This window comes from Euleptes europaea, chromosome 2 (genome assembly GCF_029931775.1).
Source record: "Euleptes europaea isolate rEulEur1 chromosome 2, rEulEur1.hap1, whole genome shotgun sequence".
Classification (NCBI taxonomy): Eukaryota; Metazoa; Chordata; class Lepidosauria; order Squamata; family Sphaerodactylidae; genus Euleptes; species Euleptes europaea.
In genome coordinates, this window is record NC_079313.1 from 9,212,537 (window position 1) to 9,234,517 (window position 21,981).

The window sequence follows — 21,981 nt, forward strand, 5'->3', positions numbered from 1 at the left end:
TCTCTCAGCCTCACCTACCTCACAGGGTATCTGTTATGGGGAGGGGAAGGGAAGGTGATTGTAAACCAGTTTGATTCTGCCTGAAGTGGTAGAGAAAGTTGGCATATAAAAACCAACTCTTCTTTCTTTCTTTCTTTCTTTCTTTCTTTCTTTCTTTCTTTCTTTCTTTCTTTCTTTCTTTCTTTCTTTCTTTCTTTCTTTCTTTCTTTCTTTTCCTCCTTCCTCCTACTCCTTCCTTCCTTCCTTCCTTCCTTCCTTCCTTCCTTCCTTCCTTCCTTCCTTCCTTCCTTCATTTATTTATTTCTCCTCCTCGTTCTTTCTTCCTTCCTCCTTTCTTCTTCCTTCTTTCTTCATTCTTTCTCCTCCTCCTCACAATATCAATATTCTTTACAGAAAGCTCCCCCTTTGCCTCTACCCAGGGGAGTAGGCCCCTTCAAAATCATAGGCCCATGCCAACTAGACCACCTGCTGCTCCCCCCTCCGGTTCTGGCCTGGACATCTGAACCCTTGCTGGTTACTGGGGTCATTTATGTATGGGTACTTCTACTCAAATTCACCCCCTAACTCAGTTGTCCCTTGGAGTTATGCATGAGTTTTCCATTCGTTAGAGGTGACCTCGCTCCCAGCCCTCGCAAATCCCAGGTCTTCCCATTGCAGTTTAAACCTGATTGTTTGATCTCTCCTGAGATCTAGCCAGGTGAAATTTCCATGCATAAGCCAAAGCGCGGGACACGGATGCTTGGGGGGGGGGGGTGACGTTTCCTCCCAGAAAGCAGCACAGCCACTTACAAAGCTGCATTTCAAGGGGCGGAACTCAAATGCTTCCTGCTTTCTCAGAGTCCTTTTTGAGCAAAAAGGATTTTGAAATGACACTTGGGTTTCTCATCCCCCCCCCCCCCCCGTTCCCTTTAGAGAGCTCAATTTTTGTTTTGGTTTTTAACACAGCTTTCCGCTGGAGGGGGGAGAACTGGATGCTTCCCTCACTGTGAGCACTGCAGCCAATTACAAAACAGTGTTTCAAGAGGCGGGACTCAAATGCTTCTTGATTTGAGCTTGCTGACTGCTGGTGTATAACAATATCAAAATTTTCTCAACAGAAAAGTCTGGTTCCAGCGAGCAACACACTCCGAGTAAAATTGCCATGCATAAGCGACCTGGGTTTCTTGCAAAGAATGCTGGCCTTGGTTGTTCTGAGCTAGCTAGGCAGTTTCTTACATTCTTAGATGGGGAGGGGGGTCTATCAGCACCTGCTACTCATGAAAGCTAGGTGGGGAATCCATGTGCAGAGGCAGTCTACCTCTGTTTTACAGATGCAGGGAGAAGAGCAGAGGGTGGCCATTATCTTCACGGCCTGGCTTGCAAGTGCACCAGAGGTATCTGGCTGGGAGAAGTGTCCCTGTAGGTGTGACTCAGTAAGAGCTGAAAGAGCGGCAGAGTGTTAATTTTAAAAGCCTTCTCAGGAGCTAGGAGACCGTCTCTTGAAAGATTAATTTTGTGTTCTCGTGGTGTGTGGTTCAAGTTCTGCCCTCTGCCAGCGAGATGTAGTGGTTAAGAGCGGTGGACTCTGATCTGGAGAACCGGGTTTGATTCCCCTCTCCTCCACATGAGCGGCGGATGCTAATCTGGTGAACCGGGTTGGTTTCCCCACTCCTCTGCATGAAGCCAGCTGGGTGATCTTGGACTAGTCACACTCTCTCAGCCCCACCTACTTCACAGGTTGTCTGTTGTGGGGAAGGGAAGGTGATTGTAAGATGGTTTGATTCTTCCTTAAGTGATGGAGGAAGTCAGCATATAAAAACCAACTCTTCTTCTTCTAGGCTAGGCTGAGAGATGATGACTGGCCTAAGTAATTATAATGAAGAACAAAACAAACCAGCATTTTTTTAAAAAAATCCCTCTGTATGTGCCTTCTGGTGTTTGCTGGCCCTCAGCACGGAGACGGGGGGGGGGGGGAATCAAACCCGTGGCTTGAAGGGATGCAAGCCAAAGCCAGCTGTCTGCGTAATCACTACCCGTTCAAACCTGCACTCATTTCGCTAGGAACACCTTGCCAGCATGGTCTAGTGGTTAAAAGAGGTGGACTCTGATCTGGAGAAGTGGGTTTGATTCCCCGTTCCTCCACATGAACCCAGCTGGGTGACCTTGGGCTAGTCACAGTTCTCTCCGAACGCTCTCAGCCCCACCTACCTCGCAGGGTGTCTGCTGTGGGGAGAGGAAGGGAAGGAGATTGTAAACTGGTTTGATTCTCCTTCAATGGTCGAGAAAGTCAGCATATAAAAAACAGCTCTTTTTTTTCTTGCTGCCGCAGTAGGAAGTTGGAGAAGATCAGCGTTTTTGGCCTCCTCTGGCGAGCCTCTTCTTTTGTTCTGATGTTAGATATATGGAATCTGCATGTTCAGAGGCAGTGTGTTCAACACCAGCTATTGGGATGATTCACTACAAAGTGCTTATTGCCTTCAGAGTGCTTATTGCCTCCTTTGGTGCGCCTCCAGCAAACATCAAGCACCTGGCACATACTTTCCAAATTTCCATCCAAAATGAGAGAGTAAACGGTGCCTCCTTAACCTAAGACTCTGTGACAGAACCATCTATTGGATACAAAGAGAGAGAATTCTGCAAGGTCAATGCCCCAAGACTGTTTTGTTTCGCATGTTTTGTTTCTGCTTTCGCTCTTCCCAATCTTTTCCTTCAAGCACACCGTGACCCGCAGCTTCTTAAGCGCCAAGCCGCAACTGACGCAGCGCATTCATCTGCTTAACTTGCAGGGTTGCGCGTTGAGTTTGGCACAGGGTTTAATTGGCTTGACTGTAAACAATGGCAGCATGAAAACATGCGGGGGTGGTGCGCCAAAGAGCCGTGTGGAGACGCAGGTCTGAGAGGCCTCTGCCGTGCGCCCGGTTCCTTGCACGCCAGTGCACAACGCCAGTAAATCCACAAGTGCTGCATTGTCTGGATGCATCCACAGGTGTAACGAGGCCGGCGTTGGCGTGGGGCATGCGTGGGCCCATTCTCAGGCCTACAGCCCAGCAAAGGGTCCCTGCCTGGAGCCCCATCCAAGACACGATGTACCATCATAAGAACATAAGAAAAGCCCTGCTGGATCAGACCAAGGCCCATCAAGTCCAGCAGTCTGTTCACACAGCTGCCAACCAGATGCTTCTAGGAAGCCCCCAAACAAGAGGACTGCAGCAGCACCATCCTGCCTGTGTTCCACAGCACCTAATGTATTCAGCATGCTCCTCTGATCCTGGAGAGAATAGGTATGCAGCATGACTAGTATCCATTTTGACTAGTAGCCATGGATAGCCCTCTCCTCCACGAACATGTCCACTCCCCTCTTAAAGCCTTCCAAGTCGGCAGCCGTCACCACATCCTGGGGCAGCGAGTACCACAATTTAACTCTGCGTTGTGTATATATATATATAACTGAGGACAGCTGCAAAAAGATCCATCTTCACTGGCCTCCCCATCCTGCCCCCCACTTTGAAATCTGGGGGGCTGATCTGCTGACATTTATTGCTGTGGCGCCTAGGTATAATTACAGCCACCTGTTTAGGGTTTTAAATAATTTTAATTATTATGGTTTTAAGGATGTACTTGATCTATATTGGATGTATTTATGTTTTAATTATTGTTCGCCGCCCTGAGCCTGGTTTGCTGGCGATAAGGGCGGGTTATAAATTCGAATAAAAATAAAAATTATGAGAGAGGGAGAAAAGCTTCTCCCTGTCCGATCTCTCTCTTTTATAGACTGCTACCATGTCTCCCCTTAACCACCTTCTTTCCAAGCTAAACAGCCCTAAGCGTTTTAACCGCTCCATAGGGCAGTTGCTCTAGTCCCCTGATCATTTTGGTTGCTCTTTTCTGCAGTTTCTCAAGCTGTGCAATATCCTTTTTTGGTGTGGTGACCAGAACTGTACAGCTGAAAAACTAGCACAAAGGTAGAAGACAATGCAGTCAAAGCAAGATAATGCAGACAATAACCACTACCCCATAATGTAGTGGTTAAGAGCGGTGGTTTGGAGTCTGATCTGGAGAACTGGGTTTGATTCCCCACTCCTCCACATAAGTGGCAGAGGCTAATCTGGTGAACCGTGTTTGTTTCCTACTCCTCCACACAAAGCCTGCTGGGTGACCTTGGGATAGTCCAGTTCTCTTAGTGCTCTCTTAGCCCTACTTACCTCACAGGGTGTCTGTAGTGGGGAGGGGAAAGGAAGGGTGATTGTAAGCCAGTTTGATTCTCCCTTAAGTGGTAAAAAAAGTCAGCATATTAAAAACAGCTCTTCTTCATCGTCATCATCTTCACTGCCTGGCTTGCGAGTGTACCAGAGGTATCTGGCTGGAAAGAGTGTCTATCCTCGTAGGTGTGAGTCAGTAAGATCCGAAAGACCAAGTGGTAGAGTGTTAATTTTAAAAGCTGTCTCAGCTAAGATACCATCTCTTGAAATATTCATATTGTCGCTGTCTGTGTGTGTTTCAAGTTTTGCCCTCTGCCTGTTCTTCCCAAAGAGACAACATTAATGAATGAAGTGCCTCCTCCTCCTCCTCCTTGAGTTCTGCAGGGGCTGTAAGACAGAGCTATTCCGCCAGGCCTACAGTTGAGGGCAGCCGCGGGTATCCTCTTTGCTGGCTTCCCTACCTCCCCTCCTTTCTACGTTATGCTGTGTGTCAACTTGAGGGGGCAACCTGCCACTGTCTCGGGCAATGTGAGTGTAATTCGGCGCCAACTTGACTTTCAAGTTTGAGGGATCTTAATTGGGATTTTACTGTTTTAAAGTTTAGAATTTATTGTTAATTTTATTGCTTCTTATTATCAGCGAGGTGTAGTGGTTAAGAGCGGTGATTTGGAGCGGTGGACTCTGATATGGAGAACCGGGTTTGATTCCCTACTCCTCCATATGAGTGGCGGAGGCTGATCTGGTGAACCAGATTGGTTTCCCCACTCCTCTGCATGAAGCCAGCTGGCTGACCTTGGGCCAGTCACAGCTCTTAGAGCTCTCTCAACCCCACCTACCTCGCAGGATGTCTGTTGTGGGGAAGGGGATTATAAGACGATTTGAGTCTCCGTTAAGTGGTAGAGAAAGTCGGCATATAAAATCCAACTCTTCTTCCTCTTCCTCCTACAGGTGAACTGTTCTCCATCGGCTGGAGATCAGTTGTAATAGCAGGAGATCTCCAGCTAGTACCTGGAGGCTGGCAACCCTATTAATATAATAGGCATGCTCTTCTGATCCTTCAGAGAACAGGTATGCATCATGACTAGTAGCCATTGATAGCCCTGTCCTCCATAAGGACATCAGTAAAGCCCTGCTGGATCAGACCAGGGTCCGTCAAGTCCAGCAGTCTGTTCACACAGTGGTCAGCCAGGTGCCTCTAGGAAGCCCACAAACAAGATGACTGCAGCAGCATTATCCTCCCTGTTCCACAGCACCTAATATAATAGGCATGTTCTTCTGATCCTGGAGATAATAGGTGTGCATCATGACTGGTATTCATTTTGACCAGTAGCCATGGATAGCCCTCTCCTCCGTGAACATGTCCACTCCCCTCTTCAAGCCTTCTGAGTTGGCAGCCTCACCTCATCCTGGGGCAGGGGGGAAAGCCCTGCTGGATCAGACCAAGGCCCATCAAGTCCAGCAGTCTGTTCACACCGTGGCCAACCAGGTGCCTCTAGGAAGCCCACAAACAAGCCGGCTGCAGCAGCAGCATCCTGGCTGTTTTCCACAGTACATAATACAATAGGCCTGCTCCTCTGAGACTGGAGAGAATAGGGATGCATCATGACTAGTAGCCATTTAGACTAGTAGCTATGAATAGCCCTCTCCTCCATGAACGTGTCCACTCCCATCTTTTAAAAAACATTTTATTAAAAATTTCACTTAAAAAACATAACAATTAAATGCCTACACATACATACAGTATATTCACACTTCTGGGGATTTGGGTAAGTACTGTAATTGCCATTACGAAAGCACTCTTTTTAAGCCTTAGAATAAACTTATCCTAGCAATGCACTCTTCTAGAACCAATGCAGATAATTCCGTTTAGATTGTAAACATGTTGTATATTAGTCTAGCGATTGATCAATTCTGAACTTCTAATTCATCTTATCTCTAAATTAAGAAACTAGAAACAGTATATATTGTTTCCTTACTTAACTATGCCTATCATCCTTAATTTAACTTTGCTAAAATTATTTCCCCCACTTTCTACTGCATACTAACCCAGTTTTATAACCACTTTATCTAATACCATCCAATACCTACGTGTCCACTCCCCTCTTCAAGCTTCGTATTTGTTTTCTCAAAAATTCTCAAAACTCCGCATGGGGGGCTTATTTTTTGGCCATTTATGCATGGGAGGTTTTGCCTTGGATTTGCCACTCTCCAGATGCACATTTTCCCCATCCAAACAGTCAAAACTCAACAACAAAGCGGCGCATCCAAGGCAAAACCTCCCGTGCATAAGAGGTCTTCTCTTGCAGCCAGAGCACCGGGAGGGTCACCCTGGGCAGATACACCCCCCCCTGCCCGGGACATGCCGTCTAGGGGGCGGAGGAGTCGCTGGGGGGCCGGGTCGCAGAGGAGACCAGCCCCCTGGGCGGAGGGGGAGAGCGGCTAGGAGAGGCGCCGAAGGCTGGCTGGCTAGCCCGGAGCTGGTGAGCAGCCAAGAAGCCGGGAGAGGTTGCCAGCCTGCCAGCCCGCCCGCCCGCGGAGCTGTCCCAGGTGCTGAAGGCGGGTCGGCGCGGCCAGCCCGAGGTTGGCTGGAGCAGGACCCTCGCTGCTGGGGGAGGGCAGGCCGGGCGCTGGGCCCCAAGGACCCTTCCGAGCCGGCGTGGTGTGGCGGTGAGGAGCGGTGGTTTGGAGCGGCGGGTTCGATTCCCCGCTCCTCCGCATGAGCGGCGGAGGCTCATCAGGTGAACCGGGTTGGTTTCCCCACTCCTCCACGTGAAGCCAGGCTGGGTGACCTTGGGCTAGTCACAGCTCTATTAAGAGGTCTCTCGGCCCCACCTACCTCACAGGGTGTCTGTTGTGGGGAGGGGGAGGGGAGGCGATTGTAAGCCGGTTTGATTCTCCCTTAAGTGGTAGAGAAAGTTGGCATATAGAAACCAACTCTTCTCCTCCTCTTCTTTTTCCTCTTCCTCCTCTTTTTTCTTCCTCCTCCTCCTCTTCTTCCTTCTCCTCCTTCTCTTCTTCTTTTTCCTCTTCCTCGTCTTGCTCTTCTTCCTCCTCCTCCTCTTCTTCCTCTTCTACTTCCTCCTCCTCTTCTTCTTTTTCCTCTTCCTCTTCTTCTTTCCCCCCTCTTCTTCTTTCTCCTTCTCCTCTTCTTCTTCCTTCTCCTCCTCTTCTTCTTCCTCTTCTACTTCCTCCTTCTCCTCCTCCTTTTTCCTCTTCCTTGTCTTCTTCCTCCTCCTCCTCCTCCTCCTCTTTTTTCTTCCTCCTTCTCCTCTCCTCCTTCTTCCTTCTCCTCCTCCTCTTCCTTCTCCTCCTCTTCCTCCTCCTCTTCTTCCCCTTTTTTCTTCCTCCTTCTCCTCTCCTTCTTCCTTCTCCTCCTCTTCTTCCTTCTCCTCTTCCTTCTCTTCTTCTTTTTCCTCTTCCTCATCTTGCTCTTCTTCTACTTCTTCCTCCTTCTCTTCTTTTTTTCTCTTCCTCATCTTGCTCTTCTTCCTCCACTTCATCCTCCTTCTCCTCTCCTTCTTCCTTCTCCTCCTCCTCCTCTTCTTCTTCCTCTTCTTCTTCCTCCCCCTCCCCAGGAAGGTGCTGCCCACGTGGTTTGGCTTGGCCGGACTGATCTCCTCCCCCAGGACTATGCTGGATGAGGCAGCCGTGGCAGAGTTCAACTGGTCCCTTTTGGTCCTGAACGGTTCGGCGTGCCTGGCTGGGCTGCCCTGTGCCAACGGCTCAGAGCCACAAAGCCCCCCGCCCCTGGTAGATGCCTGGTTGGTGCCACTCTTCTTTGCCATGCTGATGGTGGTGGGGCTGGCGGGCAACTCCTTGGTGATCTACGTCATTGGCAAAAACAAGCAGATGAGGACCGTCACCAACTTCTACATTGGTGAGAGGGGCCAGGGTGTTCCCTTGGGGAGCGATGAGGGGCAATTGAAGTGGGCCAGTGGGTGTGGGGTGAGCAGGGGTCCCTCCACGAGAAGTGTTATTAGTGCTCAGATTTGGCTTTAGTCATCCAATCATAGAGTTGAAAGCGTCCCTAGAGGCCATCTAGTCCAACCCCCTGCTCAATGCAGGATCAGCCTAGAGCATCCCTGACAAGTGTTTGTCCAGCTGCTGCTTAAAGATTGCCAGAGAGGGGGGAGCTCACCACCTCCCTAGGTAGATTATTCCACTGTGAACAACTCCTACTGTAAACAATTTTTCCTAATGTCCAGCCGGTACCTTTCCGCCCACAATTTAAACCCCTTATAATGAGTCCTCTCCTCTGCTGCCCACAGGAACAGCTCCCTGCCCTCCTCTAAGCGACAGCCCTTCAAATATTTCAAGAGAACAATAATGTCCCCCCTCAACTTCCTCTTCTCCAGATGGAACATTCCCAAGTCCCTCAGCCTTTCCTCTTTCCTCGTAGGGCTGGGTCTCCAGGCCCCGGATCATCCTCATCCCTCTCCTCTGCACCCGCTTGATCTGATTGGGATCAAATCCGATTGGGATGGGCCAAGCATTTTTGGCACCCTAGGGACCACTGCCTTCCCCACCCACACACACACACATCGAGGAACAGTGAGAAGTTGCCTCCTGTCCCTCTTGCCCCCCCCAACTCTGGGGCACCCATGCTCCTCATTCTCTAGCATGGTGGCAAGGGAGGAAAAGGTCTGAGCATGCCCCGGCCCCCAGCCAGAGGGAGGAAGGAGAAAAGCAGGCTCTTCACAGCGGCCCACTGGAACCAAGGGGTAAATTCCTGGGCTGCTGGATATTCTGGCACACCTGGATGCCGTGGGCATGCAGGGATGATGGGGGGAGCAGGCACAGAGCTGGTTGGCACCTGCCTGCCTCTGGCGCCCTAGATGATCGCCTAGGGCTGCCTAGTGGGTGTCCCGGTAGAATTGTGATGCCATCCTGCCAGCCGGCTAGCCCCGATTGGCCTGATCACGGAGCCAGCAAGAAGAAACTGAACTAATGTCACTGAAGTGGAGAACAGCAACCAAAATGATAGAGCAACTAGAGCAACTGCCCTATGAGGAGCAGTTGAAATGCTTAGGGCTGTTTAGCTTGGAGAGAAGGTGGTTAAGGGGAGGCAGGATCGAGGTCTATAAAATTATGCATGGTGTGGAGAGAGCGGACAGGGAGAAGCTCTTCTCAATTCCTCATAATACCAGAACGCGGGGGTCATCTGCTGAAGCTGGAGGGGGAGAGATTCAAAACCGATAAAAGGAAGTCTTTCTTCACATAAATGCATAGTTAAATGGTGGAACTCCCTGCACCAGGATGTGGTGATGGCTGCCAACTTGGAAGGCTTTCAGAGGGGAGTGGACATGTTCAGGGAGGAGGGGGCTTATCCATGGCTACTAGTCAAAATGGATACTAGTCATGATGAATGCTTATTCTCTTCAGGATCAGAGGAGCAGCCTATTATATCAGGTGCTGTGAAACACAGGCAGGATGCTGCTGCTGCAGTCATCTTGTTTGTGGGGCTTCCTAGAGGCACCTGGTTGGCCACTCTATGAACAGACTGCCGGACTTGAAGGGCCTTGGTCTGATCCAGCATGGCCTTTCTTATGTTCTTAAGTGGTTGGTCAGTGGCTACTAACCATGGTGACTGTCTGAGTAGGCTGTACTGACCCTGATGGATTGACTCATTGCAGCTTCATGAGTGTTGCTAAATGCTTAATGGACCGACTCATTGCAGCTTCATGTACACTTCTAAATGCTTAATTTGCCCTGCACCAGTTTGGCGGAGCAAATGGAAAACCGCTTTGTGCTCTTCTGCCCAACAGCTAATTTGGCTGCCACGGACATCATCTTTTTGGTCTGCTGCGTCCCCTTCACCGCTATTCTTTACCCACTTCCTGGCTGGATTTTTGGAGAGTTTATGTGTAAATTTGTCAACTACATCCAACAGGTGAGTTACTCACAATTTGGAGAATTGGTTTATATATGCTGACTTTCTCTACCACTGAAGGAAGAATCAAACCGGCATTAGTGGGATCTTTGCCTCTTTTTGTAGCTGTTTAAGGCACAGAATGGTCCCGGTCGATACAGATCCTCTGGAACTTACAGAGGGGACATGGTTTTCCCTTTCCTTTTTTGGGCAGCGAGCCCATTGCCCAACACATTTACCAGCTTGGTCTGACTTTGGGTTCTCCCAGGTCTCCGTGCAAGGCACGTGCGCCACTCTGACAGCGATGAGCATCGATCGGTGGTACGTGACTGTGTTTCCTCTCTGCTCTCTGCGCCAGCGCACCCCTCGTGTGGCGACTGCAGTCAGCGTCAGCATCTGGGTTGGTGAGTAGATGGAGGCGGGGACTCCCACCCCAGACTGCCTGACTTTGGGGCTTCTCCGTTAGCTTGGGGGTCAGCCGCTTTGCTTTGAAGCAGGAGTGGCTCACTCTAACCCGTGGGTGTCATACATACGTCCTGCGGGCCAGATCTGGCCCCCTGAAAGAAGAAGAAGAAGAGTTGGTTTTTAAATGCCGACTTTCTCTACCACTTAAGGAAGAATCAAACTGGCTTACAATCACCTTCCCTTCCCCTCCCCACAACAGACACCCTGTGAGGTAGATGGGTCTGAGAGAGCTGTGACTAGCCCAAGGTCACCCAGCTGGCTTCGCGTGCAGGGAAACAAATTCAGTTCACCAGTGATCCTGTTCTTAATTTCTTTTATTTAGCTCATGGCTGTGAACAAATGTGCGTCCTTAAGTTAAAATGATCTCTAAGGCAGTTTAATGCAATAATTAAAGGCGGCTTTAAAATCCAATCAGGTAGGGATGCCAGTCTATAGTGGGAGACCTCCTGGAATACTGGTGCTTGGGCGAGGGGGAATGGAGCATGTGCCAGGGAAGCGCTGTTGTGCTGATGTCACTTCCTTAAAAACCAGAAGCAATATAGTGGACGCTATAGGATTTACAAAACACTATATGGTAAAACCATAGACGTCTTTGTAAATTCTAGAGTGTCTAATGACATCGCTTCTGGTTTTACTAGAAGTGACATCAGCACACTGCACTGGAGCAACACCGGTGTGCCAGGTCTCTCCCCCCCCCATGTTTCTCCCAGGGGTTGCCAGCTGCTGCTTGGCAACCCTACAATAAGTCCTGTTAATAACACCATCCACCACAACTGCAAAAGATTAAGATCTGTAGGGAAGCGTAGGTATCCAACCTGACAGTTGAGATCTTGTTTTCAAGCCCTGTTCTTGGTTGCCCCCACCTGTAGAGATGAGGCAAATGGCAACTAGAGACACGGCCTTTTCTGAGGTGGCACCCTGCCTCTAGAACTCTCTCCTCCTTGAGGCTCGCCTGGCGCCAACTTTACTTTCTTTCAGGAACCAGGCCAAAATATTACATTTTAACCCAGCTTTTAAGAAGAAAAAGAAGAAGAAGAAGTTGGTTTTTATGTGCTGACTTTCTCTACCACTTCAGGGAGACTCAAACTGGCTTACGATCACCTTCCCCTCCCCACAACAGACACCCTGTGAGGTAGGTGGGGCTGAGAGAGCTGTGACTAGCCCAAGGTCACCCAGCTGGCTTCATGCATAGGAGTGGGGAAACCAAAACCCAGTTCACCAAATTAGCCTCCGCCGCTCATGTGGTGGAGTGGGGAATCAAACCTGGTTTTCCAGATCACAGTCCAGTTCTCCAGAACAGGAGTCCCCATCCATAGCCCAAGTATGTCAGACTTAATTCTTGGTTCAAAGGCCGCTGAAATAGTTAACACAGCACGATTTAAACCACCTCATCAGCACAGATGCAAGGAGCCAGCGTGTTGTAGTGGTTAAGAGCAGTGGTTTGGAGTGGTGGAGAGCCCCGTGGCACAGAGTGGTAAGCTGCAGTACTGCAGTCCAAGCTTTGCTCACTACCTGAGTTCAGTCCCGCCGGAAGTCGGTTTCAGGTAGCCAGCTCGAGGTCGACTCAGCCTTCCATCCTTCTGAGGTCGGTAAAATGAGTACCCAGCTTGCTGGGGGTAAAGGGAAGACGACTGAGGAAGGCACTGGCAAACCACCCCGTAAACAAAGTCTGCCTAGTAAACGTCGGGATGTGATGTCATCTCATGGGTCAGGAATGACCTGCTGCTTGCACAGGGGACCTTTACCTTTTTGGAGCGGTGGAGTCTGATCTGGAGAACCAGGTTTGATTCCCCACTCCTCCACATGAGCGGCCGAGTCTGATCTGGAGAACTGGATTTGTTTCCCCACAACTACACATGAAGCCAACTGGGTGACCTTGGGCCAGTCACACTCTCTCAGCAGGGTGTCTGTTGTGGGGAGGGGAAGGGAAGGTGATTGTGAGCCGGATTGATTCTCCCTTAAGTGGCAGCGAAAGTCGGCATATAAAAACCAACTCTTCTTGTTCTTCTTTTTCTCAGAAGGTGTCTGTTGTGAGGAGAGGAAGAGAAGGTGATTGTAAGCCGGTCTGATTCTCCTTAAAAAAGTAGAGAAAATCGGCATCTAAAAACTAACTTCTCCTCCTCCTCCTCCTCCTCCTCCTCCTCCTCCTTCCTCTGCTGTTAGAATTGCATTGTTTATCAGAGGTCTTTGCTGCTTGATTGAATTGCTTTCCATACTTTCTAAATTGCCTAGAGTGTGAGGGAGAAAGGTGGGCTATAAATGAAATTAATAATAACAACAAAAACATCTAACACACAATCATTGCTATAAAAACTTTCCATACATATATGTGTAAATGCAGTACTTTGCTCCTCATCCAAAAGAGATAATCAAATCAAATACGCATGCATTACAATAACACAGATATTACAGACCATTACAAAACTGAGCTTGATTTTTTAAAAGATACTGTGCCAAAATAAGGTCTATTAACCTTCACAGACCTGCTAGACATTCATAATACCATAATTGTGTTTCCAAAAATGGAATAAATGTTTGCTGAGTCAGTTTCTGACCATTAGTGGTGGATTAGCACACTTATTCTAAAGCACAGAGGATGTACTTGGGGCATCCAACCCCTTGCACAATGCAGGAAACCCCCAGTGACCCCAGAAGATGGCCAAAACAATCCTCCAGGATCCCTGACCAATCTGGTTTGAAAGAAAATTGCTTCCTGACTCCAGTGAACTTTTTCATCCTGCCTACATTTTCTTCACCAGTATATGCCTTTTGATTGTTTCTCTTACAGCATTTGTAACAGGGAGGGGCTTTGTGGTAGAGCATCTACTTGGCATGAAGGTCCCAGGTTCAATCCCCAGCATCTCCAGTTAAAGGGACTAGGCAAGGAGGTGATGTGAAAGACCCTTGCCTGAGACGCTGGAGAGCCGCTGCCAGTCTGAGTAGACAATATGGACTTTGATGGACCAAGGGTCTGATTCAATATAAGGCAGCTTCATGTGAAGTCAATAGGCTTTAGGAGAGGGGCCGTGGCTCAGTGGTAGAGCATCTACTTGGCATGCAGAAGGTCCCAGGTTCAATCCCCGGCATCTCCAGTTAAAGGGACTAGGCAAGTAGGTGATGTGAAAGACCTCTGCCTGAAACCCTGGAGAGACGCTGCCAGTCTGAGTAGACAATACTGACTTTGATGGACCAAGTATAAGGCAGCTTCATGTGTGTTCAACCCAATGTAATACTACCAAATTTCTTTATGGCGGGTGGGGAGGGGAGAAGCACCATTTCATCCTGAGTGCTGAGAAACTACAAGAGAAATCCTAACTTTTGACTCAATCAGAGAGTGGTCTCATCTCTGCAGGGTCTTTCATCGTCTCCACCCCAGTGCTGGTCTACAACCGTCTGATCGAGGGCTACTGGTTCGGCCTGCAGACATACTGCAGCGAGTCCTTTCCGTCCGTTGCCCACGAGAAAGCCTTCATCCTCTACAACTTCCTGGTGGTGTATCTCCTGCCCCTGCTGACCATCCTGATCTGCTACACGGCCATGTTGTGCCAGATGGGGCGCCCCACAGTTGAGCCGGCTGACCACACCTACCAGGTACGCATGCTGGCTGGCACGCCTCTGATGCTTGAGGGGGGGCAACCTCTGGGTCCAGTCTAGTGACTCCAGCACCTTTGCTTGCAACATTCATCAGCACCAGCATTGTGGGGAAGAACTCTGAGGATACTGACTCCATCCGAACACCGGTTGGAACCTAAGAACATAAGAAAGGCCCTGCTGGATCAGGCCGAGGCCCATCTAGTCCAGCAGCTTGTTCACACGGTGGCCAACCAGGGGCCTCTAGGAAGCCCACAAACAAGACGACTGCAGCGGCATTCTTCTGCCTGCGTTCCATGGCACCTAATATAATAGGCCTGCTCCTCTGATCCTGGAGAGAATAAGGATGCATCATGACTAGTATCAATTTTTACTAGTAGCCATGAATACCCCTCTCCTCCATGAACATGTCCACTCCCCTCAAAGCCTTCCAAGTTGGCAGCCATCACCACATCCTGGGGCACGGAGAAAAGCCCTGCTGGATCAGACCAAGGTCTGTTAAGTCCAGTAGTCCGTTCACACAGTGGCCAACCAGGTGCCTCTAGGAAGGCCACAAACAAGACGGCTGCAGCAGCATCCTGCCTGTGTTCCACAGCACCCAATATAACAGGCCTGCTCTTCTAGTAGTGTCCATTTTTACTAGTAGCCATGGATAGCCCTCTCCTCCATGAACATGTCCACTCCCCTCTTAAAGCCCTCCAAGCTGGCAGCCATCATCACATTCTGGGGCAGGAAGTTCCACAATTTAACTATGCATTGTGTGAAGAAATACTTCCTTTTATCTGTTTTGAATCTCTCAGCCTCCAGCTTCAGCTGATGGCCCCGCGTTCTAGTATTATGAGAGAGAGAGAGAAAAGCTTCTCCTTGTCCGATCTCTCCATACCACGCATAATTGTATAGACCTCTATCATGTCTCCCCTAAGCTGCCCTCTTTCCAAGCTAAACAGCCTTAAGCGTTTCAACCGCTCCTCATAGGGCAGTTGCTCTATTCCCCTGATCATTTTGGTTGCTCTTTTCTGTACCTTCTCAAGCTCTGTAATGTCCTTTTTTAGGTGTGGTTGACCAGAACTGTACACAGTATTCCAAGTGTGGCCTCACCATAGATTTGTACATGGGCAGTATGATAGCAGCAGTTTTATTCTCTGTTCCTTGTCTGATTATGGCCAGTTAGGTCTCAGACGACGAAGTCAGTCGACATTCCGGCATCCTGCTCAGATCTGTTCAGCGGACACAGTCGTCCTGAGGAGCCTGGGGAGGGTGGGCTTTGGAAGGGAAGGGACCTCGGCAGGGTATAATGCCATAGAGCAGGGGTGTCAGACATAAGGCCCGCGGGGGAGATGCGGCATCCTGAGAGCTCTCTGTCCCACGAGCCAGCTGAGGCGGCCACCCCACCAGGCCCAGAGCAGGCAACCCTGTCCCCCCCACCCCCTGCTGGTGGCCAGGGGGGGAAACTGACAATCCCAGCTAGGGTTGCCAACCTCCAGGTGGTGGCTGGAGAGCTTCTGATATTACAACTGATCTCCAGACGTTAGAGATCAGTTCCCCTGGAGAAAATGGCCGCTCTGGCAATTAGACTCTATGGCATAGGAGGCCCTCCCCTCCCCAAACCCCGCCCTCCTCAGGCTCTGCCCTCCAAATCTCCAGGTGTTTCCTAACTCAGAGCTTACCACCCTAAACATGAGGGAAGAGAACCTGGTAGGAAATAAAGACCTGTGGGTTTGTTTCTCACAAAGTAGGGAATGGGGAGATTTGACTGGGACTGGAGCATTCCAAAAATTCGATCTCAGTCCTATATGGACTGGCCTCAATTCAGTCACAGGGCCATTGGTAGGGTTGCCAGGTCCCTCTTCACCACTGGCAGGAGGTTTTTGGGGTGGAGCCTGAGGAGGGGAGGGGAGAGACTTCCATGACATACAGTCAAATTGCCAAAGCGGCCATTTTCTCCAGGTGAACTGATCTCTATCAGCTGGAGATCAGTTGTAGTAGCAGGAGATCTCTAGCTAGTACCTGGAGGTTCAACCCAAAGTAGGTATCCCAGTTAGAAACCAGTATGCTGTATATTGCGTCAAACTATCCCGTTGAGGCAGGAGGACTAGTACCTACTTAATAGGAGATTGTACCAACCCATAGGCTGCAGGCCATTGATGATATGCCAAGAATATATGTTATTGAAGAGGAACTGATGAAGATATAAGAACAGAAATGGCCGTCATCCTTTTCAGCCTGATTTTCTTGTCAACCTGATGTGTTGAATTTAAGGAATATTGTTCCTGTAAAAAAGACAAAAGAGGATTTATGACATTAATATGAGATATTGTGATTGATTGTATACTTACCTGGTCAACATGTCTGAATTGTAACATAATGGAACACCATTTTTTGGTACATTGTTGATTCCATGACACCTTTGTATTCTATATTTTGATTCCCATTACATTTTGGGTTATGTTTATATGAGTCAATATTCTGTGTGTCTTTGGGTTGAACTTGTTTGTACACAGAAGTGTTTATTTTGATACTACCTGGAGGTTGGCAACCCTAGCCGTGGGTCTATTTCCATGAGCTGACCATTCCTTCCTGCTTCCCATCTGCAGGGCCAGCAACTCGCAGAGCGGTCCGAAGCCATGCGGACCAAGATCTCCCGCATGGTCGCCATCATCGTGGTCCTCTTCGCGGTCTGCTGGGGCCCGATTCAGCTCCTCATCCTCTTCCAGGTCTTCGGCCCGGGCTTCCAGCGCAACTACTACACCTATAAGGTCAAGATCTGGGCTCACTGCATGTCTTACGCCAACTCCTGTGTCAACCCCCTGGTCTACGCCTTCATGGGGGCCAATTTCCGGAAGGCCTTCAAAAAGGTCTTCCCCTTCGCCTCCAAGCAGAGGGTGGGTGTCTTCAACACAGCCGGGCCCGCCAACGCCCACACCGAACTCCAGTTCATCTCATCGGGGATGTAACCCAAGAAGGACTCTCCGGGAGCTAGGGTTGCCAGCTCCGGGTTGGGAGATACCTGGAGATTTTTGGGGGGAGCCTGAGGAGGGCAGGGTTTGGAGGGGGAGGGACTTCAATGCCATAGAATCATAGAGTTGGAAGGTACCACCAGGGTCATCTAGTCCAACCCCCTGCGCAATGCAGGAATTTCACAGCTACCTCCCACACACACCAATTGCCAATTGTCCAATTGCCAAAGCGGTCATGTTCTCCAAGGGAACTGATCTCTATCGCCTGGAGATCAGTTGTAATAGTGGGAGATCTCCAGCTAGCACCTGGAGGTTGGCAACCCTAGAGGAGGGACGTTAATGCCATGGAGTCCAATTGGCAAAGTGGCCATTGTTTTGTGCAGACCTATCCTGGACATAAATTGTTCCCGTATTTGCATGTGCCTGACTTTGCTTATGCGCCTTTTCAAATGGCTTCACTTGCCTTTTTCTCTCCCTCCGCCTTTTGTTCCAAATCTTACTTTGGAGGGCTCAGATGCTAGGCTTCGACTGATTTGCTGGGGATATGTTCCAAAGCCTTGAAAACCTACCAAGAGAGAATTTTGGCTTTCAGCCCCGCAAAATGGTTGCGTATTCCGCTGCTGCAGCTACACATCAGCTTGGACAAGGGACCAGTGTGGGTGGGTGTCTGCTGATGTTTTGCAGAAAGCTGCTAACCCCTAATGTCCCTAGACCTGGGCAGGGAAGAAAAGAAGTCTGCATATAAACTAGTTTTGGAGTAGCGGGTAGGCACAAAGTAGGGTTGCCAACCTTCAGGTGACACCTGGCGATCTCCCACTATTACAATGGATCTCCGGACGATCAAGATCAGCCCCCTGGAGAAAATGGCTGCTTTGGAGGGTGGACACTATGGCATTATACCATGCTGAGGTCCCTCCCCTCCCTAAACCCTGCCCATAGGATTGCCAACCTCCAGGTGGTGGCAGGAGATCTCCTGCTATTACAACTGATCTCCAGCCGATAGAGATCAGATCACCTGGAGAAAATGGTGGCTTTGGCAATCGGACTCTATGGCATTGAACTCCCTCCCCTCCCCAAACCCCACCCTCCTCAGGCTCCACCCCAAAAACCTCCTCCTGGTGGTGAAGAGGGACCTGGCCCTGCCCTCCCCAGACTCCATCCCCAAAATCTCCAGGTATTTCCCAACCCAGAGCTAGCAACGTTAGCACAAGGTGTTAGGATTCTTGAAGCCTATATTTATATTTCTGCAAGCCGCAACCCTGAATGATAACATGATCACTCGTCAGGGACAGGACAAACTAGGGTGCACATTCAAGGCGGGAACCAAGGCTGGAGCTATTCATGACTATGAGTCAAAATGGATACTAGTCATGATGCATACCTATTCTCTCCAGGATCAGAGGAGCAGGCCTATAATATTAGGTGCTGTGGAACACAGGCAGGATGCTGCTGCTGCAGCCATCTTGTTTGTGGGCTTCCTGAAGGCACCTGGTTGGCCACTGTGTGAACAGACTGCTGGACTCGATGGACCTTGGACTGATCCGGCAGGGCTTTTCTTATGCTCTAAGAGGTGCGAAGCCAGACAGGAAGGGTTAAGATTTTGTAGTACACAAATCTAGGGTTGGCTGACCTAACTGGTGGAGGAAAAGTTACCAGAACAAAGAATCTGTGCTGTAAACACATCCAGAATCCTCAGGTCACCCTGCATGAAAACAGAGACTGCCGAGCTGGAAAGGATCCATAGAAGGGAAACCAAAACGATCGAGCATTGGCACACCCTCCCTACAAGTAAAGGCTAAAGAGTTCAGGGATTTTTATTTTTGTCTAGAAAAAGGATGACCGGATAGAGGTTTTCAAAATTATGCATGGAATGGTGGAAGTTGACGAGATAACTTTTCAACCTCTCCCAAAATACTAGCTGGGGGGGGGGGGGGGGGACACTGGATGGACAGTAAAAGGAAGCATTTCTTCACACAATGCATAATTTTGGGGGGACTCACTGTCAGAGTGTGCAACCGTGGCTATTAGCAGAACCAGAGTGTCAAACTAGGACCGGGGAAAACCAGGCTCACGTTTCCTTTCGTTCACGAAGCTCCCCAGGTGACCTTCTGCCAGCCTCTCTCTCTCAGCCTAACCTACCTTGCAGGGTTGTTGTGAGGAATAAAGGGGCCCTTACGTGCAAATAGAATGTGCAGATTCATACATCCCTCAGCCGCTGCGGTTCCTGCTGTCTTGAAGTTATGCCTGCAGATTGCTAAACTGCACCTCTGTGGCTGGGGGGTGGGGAAAGCTTCACCTGTGGGTTTCCTACCTGTCAAGATGCCCCTGTTGGAAGGCGCAGCGGTCAGAGAGAGAAGGGGCTGTCTGTGCGTGATCAGATGGGCCTCCAGAGACATGTCTCCCGTGTCATCTTTCTCCACCAGATGTCGCTCGGTTCAAAACAAATGAAACCGAAGTTAGTTAGTCGTTTCAGAGGGTAGCCGTGTTGGTCTACGGTAGAACAGATTAGAGCAGGGGTGTCGGACTCATTTGTTACGAGGGCCGGATGTGACCTAAATGTCACTCGATTGGGCCGGGCCATGTGTGCCATAACATTTAATGCCAGGCACCTGAGAGACAAACTTTAGAGAAGACCAGTCAAAGCCTATTAATGATATTATTTCTTATTTGAAACACAAACATGCTTAAAACAATCACACCCTTACGGGAGAGCCAGCGGGGTGTGGTGGCTGAGAGCGGTGGACTCTAATCTGGAGAACCGGGTTCGATTCCCCGCTCTTCCACATGAAGCCTGCTGGGTGACTTTGGGCTAGGGTTGCCAGGTCATTCTTCACCAACGGCGGGAGGTTTTTGGGGAGGCGCCTGAGGACAGTGGGGTTTGGGCAGGGAGGGACTTCAATGCCATAGAACAATGCCAACTTTCTCTACCTTTTAAGGAGCCTCAAAGCAGCTTACAGTCCCCTTCCCTTCCTCCCCCCACAGCAGACACCTTGTGAGTTAGGTGAGGCTGAGAGAACTGTAACTAGCCCAAGGTCACCCAGCAGGCTTCATTAGGGTTGCCAGGTCCCTCTTTGCCACTGGTGGGAGGTTTTTGGGGAGGAGCCTGAAGAGAGAGGGGTTTGGGGCGGGGAGGGACTTCAATGCCATAGAGTCCAATGGCCAAAGCGGCCATTTTCTCCAGGTGAACTGATCTATATCGGCTGGCGATCGGTTGTAATAGCAGGAGATCTCCAGCTAGCACCTGAAGGTTGGCAACCCTACCTTGAACTCTCTCAGCCCCACCTACCTCACAAGGTGTCTGCTGTGGGGAGAGAAAGGGAAGGAGATTGTAAGCTGGTTTGTTTCTCCTTATAAGGTCGAGAAAGGCGGCATATAAAACCAACTCTTATTCTTCTATTTTCTTTTGTTTAACAGTCTTGGATCATTGACATCTCGGGATTGGGGGGGGAAGGGCTGCCTTGGCTGGCGAGTCTGCTGTGGGCTTGCAATGCCAGCCCAGATCGGGAGCAGGGAGGGCTGCCTCGGCTGGCACGCGGGCTGGATAAGAGCCCTCAAGGGGCAGGATCTGGGCCCCCGGGCCTTATGTTTGACACCCCTGGATTAGAGTCTCCTAGCACCTCAGAGACCATCAAGATTTTTTTTTTGTGGGGGGGGAAACTTTCAAGAGTTGGATACCAAAGGAAGGGGCCGTGGCTCAGTGGGAGAGCCTCTGCTTGGCATGCAGAAGGTCCCAGCCCAGGTTCAATCTCCAACATCTCCACTTAAAGGGACTAGGCAAGTAGGTGATGTGAATAGACCTCTGCCTGAGACCCCGGAGAGCCGCTGCCGGTCTTCGCCACTGGCAGGAGATTTTGGGGGCGGAGCTTGAGGAGGGGATGGTTTGGGGAAGGGCTTCAATGCCATAGAGTCCAATTGTAGGGTTGCCAACCTCCAGGTAATGGCAGAAGATCTCTTGCTATTACAACTGATCTCCAGCCGGTAGAGATCAGTTCACCTGGAGAAAACGGCCGCTTTGGCCATTGGACTCTATGGCATTGAAGTCCCTCCCCAAACCCCGCCTTCTCAGGCTCCGCCCCAAAAACCTCCCGCCGATGGCAAAGAGGGACCTGGCAACCCTATCCAATTGCCAAAGCGGCTATTTTCTCCAAGTGACCTGATCTCTATCGGCTGGAGATCAGCTGTAATAGCAGGAGATCTCTAGCTACTACCTGGAGGCACCCACTCAATTTGCCTCCCCCCTCCCATCCTGAGACATGATAAGAACAAATAGCAAGAATCAACTAAGTGTGTATGTGTGTGAGAGAGAGAATAGTTAGCAAAATATTGGGGGTGGGGGGAATGGACACAATCTGCTTCCCCCCATCCTAAGGAATGATAGCACAAATAGCAAGAATCAACTAAGTGTGTGTGTGTGTGTGTGTGAGAGAGAGAGAATAGTTAGCAAAATATCTGTGAGGGGGGAAACCAAATTTTCCTCTGGCGCATAATGGTCAACAAAGGCCGCAGGGGAGAGGGAAATGTGCTCTTCTTCCAAAACTATTTATGTAAGCCAATGCAAATGCAGAGACGACTCACGCCAGCGTCCAACCAATATTTTCCTTACTGGGATCCCAGCCCTAGAAATGCAACTTTTGCATTCGACGGCAGATCACGAGGACGGTCGCCAAGGCCCCACGTTGCGGCCCCTCTCCACTGTTTGGATGGGCCGGCTGGATGTTTAATTTAGGCAGGAAATGAGCTGACTCCCAGCAAATAAATCCCTGAGTCGTTAAATCCCATCTTTTTATAAACAGAATAAAGTCACGGCTGCCCTGCCCTGGGCGGAGCGGAAGAATCTTTCGGCCCTGGCAAAGCTTGTGACATCACGTTTAAAATTCCCCAAAGGCCGTCTTAATGGGCCTGTTTTTAAGCACGGTTCCCC

At 49.8% G+C, this 21,981-nt stretch overlaps 1 protein-coding gene across 1 annotated transcript; it reads left to right on the top strand.

The window, feature by feature from the left end:
- Positions 1–7,808: 7,808 nt before the first annotated feature.
- Positions 7,809–17,057, top strand: KISS1R (KISS1 receptor). Its single transcript, XM_056867734.1, has 5 exons — positions 7,809–8,055; positions 9,944–10,068; positions 10,316–10,451; positions 13,865–14,103; positions 16,698–17,057. The coding sequence occupies exons 1-5, from the start codon at positions 7,809–7,811 to the stop codon at positions 17,055–17,057; spliced, it is 1,107 nt and encodes a 368-aa protein (XP_056723712.1).
- The last annotated feature ends 4,924 nt before the right edge of the window (positions 17,058–21,981 follow it).

Coding starts and splice junctions, on each gene's coding strand:
- KISS1R (XM_056867734.1), top strand. CDS start 7,809: ATGCTGGATGAGGCAGCCGTGGCAGAGTTCAACTGGTCCCTTTTGGTC. Junction 8,056..9,943: donor CGTCACCAACTTCTACATTG/GTGAGAGGGGCC, acceptor TCTGCCCAACAG/CTAATTTGGCTGCCACGGAC. Junction 14,104..16,697: donor CGGCTGACCACACCTACCAG/GTACGCATGCTG, acceptor TCCCATCTGCAG/GGCCAGCAACTCGCAGAGCG.